At 34.2% G+C, this 12,232-nt stretch overlaps 1 protein-coding gene across 3 annotated transcripts in view; it reads left to right on the top strand.

Annotated features, from left to right (window-relative positions):
* LOC111061069 (zinc transporter 1) overlaps nucleotides 1–12,232 on the top strand; it is a 37,812-nt gene that overhangs the window by 23,502 nt on the left and 2,078 nt on the right. For 2 of the 3 annotated variants that reach the window (XM_039438864.1, XM_039438865.1), the window contains exons 6-10: nucleotides 1,800–1,946; nucleotides 3,383–3,495; nucleotides 3,940–4,051; nucleotides 5,657–5,770; nucleotides 11,563–11,902. In XM_039438864.1, coding sequence (XP_039294798.1) covers nucleotides 1,800–1,946; nucleotides 3,383–3,495; nucleotides 3,940–4,051; nucleotides 5,657–5,770; nucleotides 11,563–11,784 — 708 coding nt within the window. In that variant the 3' untranslated portion in view covers nucleotides 11,785–11,902. Of the gene's footprint in view, nucleotides 1–1,799; nucleotides 1,947–3,382; nucleotides 3,496–3,939; nucleotides 4,052–5,656; nucleotides 5,797–11,562; nucleotides 11,903–12,232 lie in introns of all 3 variants that reach the window. The other variant, XM_039438866.1, reaches the window with a different exon arrangement.

The following is a 12,232-nucleotide window of genomic DNA, read 5'->3' as shown; positions in this document are numbered from 1 at the left end:
GTTTATAGAGGATGGATGAAATTTGATTGAAGACAGAGATGCTTGGAGTTCAGTATTTATTCAATACATATTTCTTTGTTCATTCACTAGTTTCATGGTTGGAATGGTTTATAGAGGATGGATAAAATTTGATTGAAGACAGAGATGCTTGGGGTTCAGTATTTATTCAATACATTTTTGTTTGTTTACTAGCTTCTTGGGTGAGATGGTTTATAGAGGATGGGTAAATTTGATTGAAGACAGAAATGTTTGGAGGAGTGTTGTGGAGGAAGCTAAAGCCCAAACTATGTTGAGCTAAAACAATTACTATAGTGTGTTGGGGTTTGCATTTAGATATTCAATTCAATTTAAATTCAAAAATTAATTTATTTCGCACAACATAATATTATTACAAAACATTGTACCGGCTAAAAATACAAAATGAAAAATACTAATGAAAATCCACTTTGAAAAACAACTCATTTTAACATTATTTGTTTTGCTTTAGAGGACAAAAACATGAAGCGAAATGAAATATGTTTCAATATTTATTATAGTGTGTTGGGGTTTGCATTTAGATCTGTTCCAGTATTTATTCAGTACAGTTTTGTTTGTTTGTTCACTAGTTTCTTGGGTGGAATGGTTTTTAGAGAATGGGTAAATTTGATTGAAGACAGAGATTCTTGGAGGAGTGTTGTGGAGGAAGCCAAAGCCCACACTGTGTTGTACAGCTAGACAAATTACTATAATGGGATTCACGTTATTAAGTCATATTACGTTTCACGTTATAATTGGAAATCAGAGTTGCCAATTCTCTATTACCACCGCTTTCTATAGTAAGTTAGATTCTAATTAAGATGTGGTTTAAATCATTACGGTATATCATTCTGATATATCAATAATCACTTAAATCATATTAATAGATCATTTTTGTTAATGATGATCATTTATATCAATACATCTTATTCGCCAAGAAAACATTTCTTCCTTTAATTAAAAAAATACATTTTCTTATTATGGTAGTTCATTACATTTATTCATAACCTACAAACGATTTGGCAACGTTGCCAAGCTATTGATAGAGCTATCTGCTTTGTCTAACGACAGACAAGGTCAGCAGCCAATGTTAACCAGGTGCTGAATTCATAATAAATTCTGCTTCTATTTCTTGATTCTAACGTGAATTTTACTATAGTTTCTCACTACATAAAATTAATAGTGACAAATTTAACTTTTCCCATTTTAACAGTCATACAGAGTGATTAGTGAGAAAATAATCAGCATTTATTCATTTATCCATTTTTATTACAACTGCATCACTTGTCATTAAAATCATATTGGGAAAGGAAAAATGGGCGAACCCTTCAATATTCCTCAAGCCTTGATTGAATGGCTTTTAGAGAACGGTAGAATGAACTATATAGATATCTGGTTCAGTTGTGCTAAATAGTTCATTTTTCAAGCCGAGCTAGTCAGCCAATATTTATTTATTTATACATTGATACATAGGTTACAATATAATTCTCAACTATGAATGATTGGAAAAGGAACAATAGGTTTAAAGCCCAAAACTGTTCCTTTCCCAAATTTACATAGAAATTGTACAAAAATAGGTTATGTTTACACTTCACCAATTTTTTTTATATTGATTAGCTCGGCAGATAAAATGAACGTTTTCAAGCACAAATGAACTAAATATTTATATCGTTCATTCTGCCGTTTTTTACTGACCTATTAAAGCAATGCTGGTCTGTGAAAATTGATTGATTTACTTGACAAGACGTAAATAATGTTGTAAATATATTTGTTGTATTGGCCAGGTTGTATGGCTGACAGACTGGCGCTTCAAGTACTACATGGACCCGGCTCTGAGCATTGTCATGGTGGTCCTCATCCTCCGATCAGTCTGGCCTCTGCTGCAGGAGTCAGCTCTTATCCTCCTACAAACTGTTCCTACACATATTCAGGTAATAATAATAATATTTGTATGGCTTTGAGTAGTAGGGAGTCCCTCACGGAAATTCCACCCTACCTCAGTATATAATAGACGCTGTTGATGGGCCTCACGACTGTTATAGATAAATATATATGATAGTCGACATATTCAGGTGAATAAATGTCAATTAAATTCATCGATGATATTTGTTCACATCTTACACTTCTAATAAAATTAGTAGAATTGATGGTGATATGATATTACACTTACACTTCTGATATGATATTCTAAAATTTGATATTTTGCTCCATGGCTAATTTCATTGTCAAACGAATTTGATCTCTATAATGGTTCAAACAAAACCTGTTCCTACACATATTGAGATACTTCTTCCTTCAGAAGAAGGCTATTAGAATCATATGTCATTTGCCTTTCAATGCTCATTGTAGACCACATTTCATAGAACTTGGATTGCTGACATTGCCATCACTGTATGATTTTAATATTTTATGTTATGTACAAAAAAATTTGGATGAATATGATACAAACCAACACCATAATTTTAATACACGAAATAGAGAAACTGGCACTTCATGTCAATAAAATTATATAACTCCACACCAGACAAATATTAAAGTTACTAGCATTCACTCAATTTCAAAATAAAATTAATTATGAATGTTTGTACACAGTAAATGATTTCTTTTCTATAAACTGGGTACTATTTCTCTTGTGATATAATGAGTAACTTGTGATCTATGCTTTACATTACTTGTTAATTTTATTTTTGTATTTTTAAGACTGACTAATAAATAATAGTGATTTGAGAAGGATGTATTTTGACGAAGTCGATGTATTTTTTTGTAAATATTGAATGACTAATAAAATTATATTCTATTTTATTATACTATATATTTTGAAAACCACTCCCACTAAATTTGTTGATGATTTTTGTTCACTACATGTTCTTCTGATATGATATCCTGTTTCGCTTCATAAAGGATAAAGAAGTTGGTCAATTTCATTGTCGAATGAATTTTAGGCTATCTCTATAGTAGCTTAAACAATATACTTTTAAAATGTGTTTATTGTTTATTGGTTTATTTATTGTCTGAGGGTCAAAACATAGTGCATTTATCTCATTTAAATAAAATCATACATTATTTCAAAAACTCTCAAGCTTGAAGCTACCTTTGTTGCTGCAATATGTTTTGTCCCTAGTGTATAATCACCAAACCCCTTAAATCTAAACTGAGAACTCTCTACTCAGTTCAATTAATATGATATAATTTTTGTTTAATGTGTTTCCTCTTACTTTCAACTCCAATTTCTCTTTGATTAATAACAATTTGGGAGAGGCACAGTTTTGGGCGCTCAGCGCTTAGCCTGTTGTCTTCTCCCAATCATTGTATTGGATTTGTGGCTGTACTTGAACTTTGAATGATGAAAGCACTGTTTTGTTATCAGGTGGATGCGATTCAGCGCAGACTGCTGGACAAAGTGGATGGAGTTCTGGCCGTACACGAGTTCCACGTCTGGCAATTGGCTGGTGACAGGATCATTGCTTCAGCGCATATCAGGTCAGTAATAAATAAATAAATATTCTATTGGTCATGAATATTTTAAAACACATTGGCCTTGTCAAACCAACCTTTCAAAACAAAATGATATAAAATTTATTTGAAATTATTCATAAAAGATATCCCAGAAATTAGAGTGTCAACATTTTTAACTAGCAACATTTTGTCTTTGTTCAAGAAAAGAGTTATTTTCGAAGTTGTTATCTTAGGTTGAGGTAATGTGTGGTTGTTTGTAGTTGTATATATTTTCTGTATCGCTCTCTTTATTCCAATCATGCTCTATATTTATTTATATATTTTATAGCATAGCCTATAATTTTTATTCATCCATAACTCTACCGTCATTGTATTATCTATCATTCATCCCATCATCATCACCTAGGCTTAAAATACTTCTAGAAAGTAGCCTTTGTAAAATAATAAATATTTTGTATAATTCTGCAGGTGTCGAAATCTTTCCGAGTACATGAAAATCGCTGAGAAAGTGAAGGAGTTCTTTCATAACGAAGGCATTCACTCGACTACTATTCAGCCTGAATTTGTAGAAGTTGCAGAAGTAAGTACCAGGCTTCTCTTTTAATTGTAGACAATTTTTTCATTTTTTCCAAATTAAACGAAACAATTCAGTAGTGTAATTACAAATGAATAGTGTAGTGTTACAGTGTAAGTTAGTTTATTTATTCAGGATTAGTCTAAGGTTTATGGTTTAAACAGTTTTATCCAGTTGTTTATTTGTTGTTTAATTTTTGTTAGAAACTGTTGAATTCGTTTCGACTGAAGTAAAAGTCGTATCGTTAGTGTGCTCTTTCAGGTCTGGTTTGCTTGTACAAGCTTAATTCGGCTTGTGCCATTTCACTTGTACAGTGTAGGCCTATGTAGAATGTTGAAGAAATAAAACACAATTGTGTATACATGAAACTATACTATTAAGAGCACGCAAGACCGACCTTCCGACATAACCCCCATCCATCACCTGATTCACAGCTCACAGGCTGCCAACATAAAAACTTGTACAAGCTTAATTTGCCTTGTGCAAATTCACTTGTACAAGCATGCTTGACATGCCTGCAGTAGAGGCCTGCCTAAGTAATAGAAGAGGCAACTTGAACTATATCTCTTGATTTTCAATGCTCTCGATAGAAGAGCTTACAAAATATCAATGGCGTTTCGAGCGAGTTCTCCAGCCCACTAGCTCAGTCGCGAAAGTTGGCTATCTTTGTACGGTAGTGAAGTCTTTCCTCTTTTCAATTAACTACAATATTCTTTTTTCTGTGAGTAATATTTTTTTTTGCATTTTTTGTGTGAGTAATAGTTGAGTTAGGTTAGCTGTATTTGAACCAAAGTCTCTCCTTTTTGTGAGTATACTACAATGTTTTGTTTGAGTTTCTTTATTCCTTATTTTTACAGAAACCACATAATTAAAATTATTAAGAGAGAAAAAAGGTCACTTTGAGCTATTTCTCTCCCGAATTTAGATAAAATCGATCACATAATATAACTTAGTGAGGTCCACGTTATAATGGCAGTATTTGATGAACATTGGGGTTGCTATCCTTGTTTATCAGTCTACAAAGCAGTTGACGCTATCCCTTTGTAGCTCTGCAATAATGCCAGATCGTATTTTAACAATGTGGGAATATAATTAACAGAATATTTCATCTCAATTATGTAAATTCTTGATTGAATCATTGAAAAATATATTTGCTTGACGAATAAAATATAATTTATTATTTTAAACAACAATGAACATCAAGGGTCAACTCACACTTACGCGACTCAGGTCGAGAAGAGACTCGACTCTATTCGAGAGCATGTGCTTTCAAATTGTGACGTCGCGGAGACTAGAATCGACTGGTCTGAGTGTGACCATTTGGAAACACATGCTATCGACTAGAGTCGAGTCTCTTCTCGACCTGAGTCGTGTAAGTGTTAGTTGAGCCTTAATGTTATATCATATATAGAGGAATCAGCTATCCTCTATAAAACAAGGCAGAGAATCGGCAACGCTGCTCCCCTATCTTTCTTCACGTGTACTTCCATTATAATCTATCTATTTTCCTATCTATTATAACATGTATAGTTCTTCAATGAATAATTTTTGCGATGAATAAGATTACCAAGCTTAAGGTGAATAATGGTGTTTTATTTGTTGTGTTTTCAGTTTGCAGAGGACGACCGAGTACAGGAGACAGCTTCGGGCGATGACTGTGTGTTGGACTGTCCGAAAACAGACAAGCCGTGCGCCCTGTCCACCTGCTGTGGTCCCTCTAAGCACGTCAGTGAAGATGATCAACTATTTATGTGTGTAGATATTCATTACTATAATTGTCCGGCCGGACAGAATGGGCTGCAGCTTTCATCTTGCTCACGCCAATCTGCTAACTTCAACCAACCAATCAGTCCACAACTAATCGGATTACTTGTCTGGAACTAATCGGGTTACTTGTCTGGAACTAATCGGATTACTTGTCTGGAACTAATCGGATTACTTGTCCGCAGATTATCGGATAATTTGTCCGGATAACTAATCAGATAACTTGAGTGTCCGGAAATGTTTATTAACTTGACCGGCGGAGAATAAATCGTCCGGAGACAATACTAACAATAATATTGTCTGGACAATGGACAATAGACTTTGTGATGCTGCTCGTGCTTGCTAAATAGATTTAATCATCTGGTGAACAATATTGTCCGGTCAGTGGACACCGTTACTAAACTAAATTGTCTGGTGGATAGGATTGTTCAGGTAATGGACAATAGGCTTTGTTGCTGCTCTTGCCTGCTAACTAAATGTAATCATCTGGCGAACAATATTGTTCTGACAGTGAACACAGTTACTAAAATAAATTGTCTGGACTATTATAAGGAGAGGATTGTTTGGATAATGGATTTTGGCTTTTGTGTTGCGCTGATTTTACTTTCCTTGCCCTATTACCATAGGTAAGGAAAGTATTGCTTTCCGAAAAAGAGTAAGGTACCCCAATTTCTATACGTTTCAAGGTCCCCTGAGTCCAAAAAAAAGGTTTTTGGGGATTGGTCTGTATGTGTGTGTGTGTGTGTGTGTACACACAATATCTCATCTCCCAATTAACGGAATGACTTGAAATTTGGAACTTAAGGTCCTTACACTATAAGGATCCGACACGAACAATTTCGATCAAATGAAATTCAAGATGGCGGCTAAAATGGAGAAAATGTTGTCAAAAACAGGGTTTTTCGCGATTTTCTCAAAAACGATTTTGATTAAAGTTATACCTGAAATAGTCATCGATAAGCTCTATCAACTGTCAGAAGTCCCATATCTCTAAAAATTTCAGGAGCTCCACCCCATCTATGCAAAGTTTGATTTTAGATTCTCAATTATCAGGCTTCAGATACAATTTAAACAAAAAAATTTGAGTGGAAAAGATTCAGCATGAGAATCTCTACAACTAATGTTCAGTAACATTTCCACCTAAAATTAAAAATAAGCTCGAAATTCGAGAAAAAATGTGATTATCAAATTGCAAACGGTTGATGCTATTAAATGATTCACTATGAAGAGATAGCAGACCTCATATGTCTCCAGCGTTATTGTCCTGTCACCAGCTGGCTCAGATCTTTGTTTATAAGTAGACTTGTGATGCGCGTGAACACTAGCGTCAGGTGATCAATTCTCATAACAGCAAGGAAAATTGTGTGAGTGCGCCACACCAGATTTTTTGGATTGCTTATGAAATCAATAGATAGGGAACTGGAGTTTCATATTATACTTAGGGCCACGTAATTACTATACTGGGCGCTCTCCATCTAGTATTGGTTATCCATTAAGCGTTTTTTTAAATGCTCACTATTCAGTTATTTGATGACAAAATTTCAAACAGAAATTCTATATTTGGATTGTTTTATGTGATAAATTACAATTTGAAGCAATTTTGGACATTTGAAATGGTGAAGGTGATTTGAAATTTTTTTTCTTTGAAAATTTAAAATTGAATCTCAACCTTCTTTAACCTTGAAAATTCTTCCAGCAATCAGATTTTTATATGTGTAACGCTAGTTCGCCTCCATGGTGCACATTGGGTAACGCTAAATGGACTAGCAAATAATGGCGGTTAGACAAACTTATGTTCTGACCGAGAACTACACAACATCTTAAATAATTTGGAAATATGCAGTGTATATCTAGGCATTTGTTACTCATGAGCTATAATATATATGTTGTGTATCTGCCATACGCTAAATAAATAAATATCCATTAAGCGGTCCCTAGAAATTCAATATTATTGTACAATTAACAGTACCTACTATTAACAACAGGCCACACAACTAGAATACACGACACATTGTGGCTGATGCTCTAAGTAGGTACTGATATTGCACAAAAATATTAACCATCCAGGGACCACTTAAGCCAATAGTACATATAATACAGTGTATAGAATATAGAATACTCTATTCTACTCACATTGAGTAGAACTTGGAATGGGTGGGTGGTACTCTATTAATCCTAACTAATCTAAGAAATCTCTATGTCTCTCTCTGGGGTTTAATTTTTTATATGCATAACAACTAACGTTCAACAAAGGTACAGTATTAGCTAATATAAGTTGGGTTTCTTCTGTGTTTGATCTAAGTGTTTAAGTAATAACATTCAAGTTTTTTTCTTGTTGACAATAATTGTAACATAATTATTATGTTTATTCTAAATACGTTATAAATCTTGGATTGGAGCTCATAGCGGAAAATCAGGTGATTGATATGAGTGAGAAACTTATGGAGTCTAGTGGGTGTTTATATGGAGGCTTATTGAATTTTTGAGGGGATTTATGGAAATAATTCTGATAGAATAGTATCTTCTTGAGAGGATACCCTATACAGGGTATCCCAAAATTAAAGTGTCAAACTTCGAAAATAGGTTCTATGGGTCAAAATAGAGAAAATGTAGAATATTTTTTTTCCTAAAACGCTTCGTTTATGAGATGTTTGCCATTTTGTATTTTTTACAAAATATTTTTTATCTTCAAAGTTTTCCAATTGATCGCTATAAAAATCGGTAGGTATGTTCAAATAAGAGAGATGAACTGTAGAAAAAATATTCAACTTTGTCCAATTCGAAAATTCAAAATTGCGTCCATTTTAAACTTTCAATCCAAAATTGCGGGAGAACGGTGATAGATAGAGAAATTTACCAATAACAATTTTTTTAGGAAATTTTATTTACGATCAGTCAACACCAAAAAAATGAGAATCGGACAAAGCATAACAGAGATGCAATGAAATGTGTGTTACAATGCAGCAAAACATGAGTACATCACAGTAAGCTATTAGAAAAAAAATTATTAAAAACAAAATTCAATTCTAACACAAGACAGATTTGTCTTGAAAATGTATTATTTTTACATGCAGTAAATACTGGACCTATTTTACTCCATTCTTTCCAATGAATTTCTGGCTCTTTTATACAGTAAAAAACCATTGACTCTCGAGGGAGTATTCACACATTGGCGATATGAAATTGTTTGTGCACTCCCACAAGAACCAAAAATATTCTTTTCCTACAGTTACCTTGAAAAGTGACAATTCCTGCACTGATTACAGAACGCAAAGATTCACTTTTCCGCTCTAGTGCGGGAAAAATTTTTCCTGCACTCCAGATTTGCAACATGGCAACACAAAATAGTTGTTGGGTTATATGAAGGATTAGTGCACGAAAACAAAAATTATGGTAACAATGACTGTGGTTAGATTTAGATAAGAATCATTTCAATGGCTACCCTACATTTATGATAAAATCCCAATCTAGAAATCCAAAACAAGAATAATGTTCATATTAATCATAATTAAATAATCATCATTTACGAATTCTCATCATTTAATAGTAAATAATAGTTCTTTTCAATTGATAATTATTATTTCAACTGCAAGAAATGAGAAAAGTAGCAAATAAATATACATTATAAAATTCGAATTTTGAGGTTAAATGAGATTACCGTTCGATATTCATATAAATAAAAATAATAAAAAACATAAGAATACTACAATAAATATTCTCTATTGTCTATGTTATTTTTATAAATATTTTTCAGTTTACTTTGAGTCACTTTACTTCTCGGTAATTTGAGCAAAAGTCTAAATTTCTGAATCGTGTTTCAGTAATTTTTAGCTGGATGAAACAAACTTAGGTACGATTCTTCCCGCTAGGTCGCGCGCTTGTCGGTTCAGCCATCTTGTTGTGTTCAGCCATCTTGCAGCTTGGTTCAGCCAACAAGCTGTTGGCGTGTATTTTGAATGTGAATTTTTTGTTCCATCTGTATTTTTTCTGATTCTTGAATGAATAAAAATGAGAACTTTGGCTGAGAATTTTCAACTTCAATTGGATTATTAATTTTTAAATGAATTAAGGTTGTTATTAATAACATCATCACACACACTCGAACATTTAATGGATTTCAGCCATCATTTTACCGATAATTACCCACTTTTCATATTCAATGGTAACTGTAGGAAAAATTTAATGTGAAATACGTGCGCAAAGTTCTTCTGCTGCACTCAAGAAGCCATTCCGTAAACGTTTCTTTCGGTGCAGCAAACTGTCACTTTGCGCACTAGTTGCACAAATAACTATTTTTGCGCCCACCGGAACAGAAATTCCTTGAAAAGATCTTATGAAAGCCTTTATTACAACTCTGTCCACTGTACAGTAAATGTATGTCTCTTCTATGTAAAAAACAATAGCATTGGATCTCATGGGTGTATTCACACAGTGGCGATATGAAATTGTGTGTACATTCCCATGAGAAGTAATGGAATACTTTTTTCCCCAGCGGAACAGAAACTGATGAAGTCCAGACTTTTCTATTCCGTAATCAGGAAGCGTATTATGTGAGCTTGTATGAATTTATTTTGCTAGAGCTTGCTTTGCTAAGCAGCTATCATATGGTATATTTGTATCTATATAAGTATCTGTGGTATCTATTTTCTATATTGCTAAATTTGTCATTTCTGGTACATATCACACAGCTCTTGATCGTATTCGCCATTCAACATTAACATAAACTGGGCCAAATATCCTCCAAACCTTTCGCGCCCAAATATTTAATATATCTTCCTTTTTTGTTTAAACCCATGTCTCTGCTCCATACAACCATAGTAGAGAAACGATAGCATAAGAAGATATCCCATGGTATAGGACGTTTATTTTTCAAATTGCATTGTCTATTTAAGCCGATAGTCCCAGTATAGTTTTGTTTTGTTAAGGTATGTGACGCTGATAGTCTCTCATACTGTGCCGTTTTTACACTCTCACCCCAACAAAACAGTAATAATTGACAGGACAGTAATCGGCTTTAGTTAACAAAAATCTTTTGAGTAGCCTAATATTTGAAAAATAATAATCTAGTCATTGAAAAAAATGCATTATAACTAAGACTATGCCATACATGCTATCACAATATCATACAATGATAATAATTAATAATAATGTATTCAGGGGTTTAAAAATCCATGATTCCATAAATATGTACCCAATTTACCCGGGTATTTATGAATATCGGGTATTTACCCCGAGTTTTAAATACCCGGGTATTTTACATCGCTATAAACAACCTATACCATGGAATATCTACTTATACTATTTTCTCCATATGATTTAACACAAGTGGCTTCATAACTGTATCGTATAATTCTTTTTTTCTTTCTTTCTTGTTCGTCATATGGAACTGCATGAATGAAGCAACGCTCCCGCAGTATAGGCCTATGACACGTCAAAGTGTAATCTAATTATATCTATTTATTTCATTGACAATCACAAATCATAATTATAATATATAATATGATATATTACTAATATCCTTCATACATTACTAACAAGGCAGTCTGCCAATTTGTATGGACATAATACAATAAGGAATTCCCTGAGTGTTTTTTAACTCCCTCAAGCATTCTCTGATGTGAGATGGGAGTGAATTGAATATTTTGATTCCCATGTAAAACTTAGTCTAGTATAGTATTGATTTGTATCATATATCTGTTTTTCGATTTATTTCTCTGTCAATAACTGATGTTGTGTGCCGTTTTGTTGAGCAGGGAAGAGACACACCATCTCCTGGCGACACACCCTACCTGTGCAGGCAGCGCAACAACTGTGCCGCGGCCGCGCAGTCAGCCGCAGCCCTCAACGGGCCCAGCGAGATGGAGCGGGGGGCGCTGCTAGGGGGGGTCGGTGGGCCAGGGGGGGTCACCTGTGCCGCGTCGGCACTCAGTGCTGCCACCTCGCTGCAGCACCTGCACACGGCCGCCTGCATATGACTGCAGGGGACAGCAGCAGACGGCGTATGCGCCTCGCACCCCCTGCCCTCTGCCTCTGCCCCCCCTCTTCTGCTCGCTGTTTCCGCCGTTCGAATGGAGGTCGGCCGGGTTGGTTCGTGTGAGTGCAACTCATTCACATTTGCCAAGTTATTCTATAATCTCAACTACTCTGAAAATGAAAATGAAAATTCATTTATTTTGCTATAAAATAATACAGATTGATAAAATGAATATTCTAACTTACAAAATGGCACTACCGGCAAAGAACAACTTGTGCGCCGGCAGTGAGTTCGAACAACTAGGTACAGCAAACATGTCAATAGAAAGAAAATAAAGCTTATTCAAATCACTAAAATAAATAAAATTACGGAAACTAGGTTACATCTCAATCTTTACAAACGATAAGACAAAGTAACAAAAGTACAAGCAAATGGAAAATTCAAAAAGA

Source organism: Nilaparvata lugens, chromosome 12 (assembly GCF_014356525.2).
Source record: "Nilaparvata lugens isolate BPH chromosome 12, ASM1435652v1, whole genome shotgun sequence".
Lineage (NCBI taxonomy): Eukaryota > Metazoa > Arthropoda > Insecta > Hemiptera > Delphacidae > Nilaparvata > Nilaparvata lugens.
The sequence above is the reverse complement of the archived record's forward strand: the minus strand, read 5'-3'. Positions and strand labels throughout refer to the sequence as shown.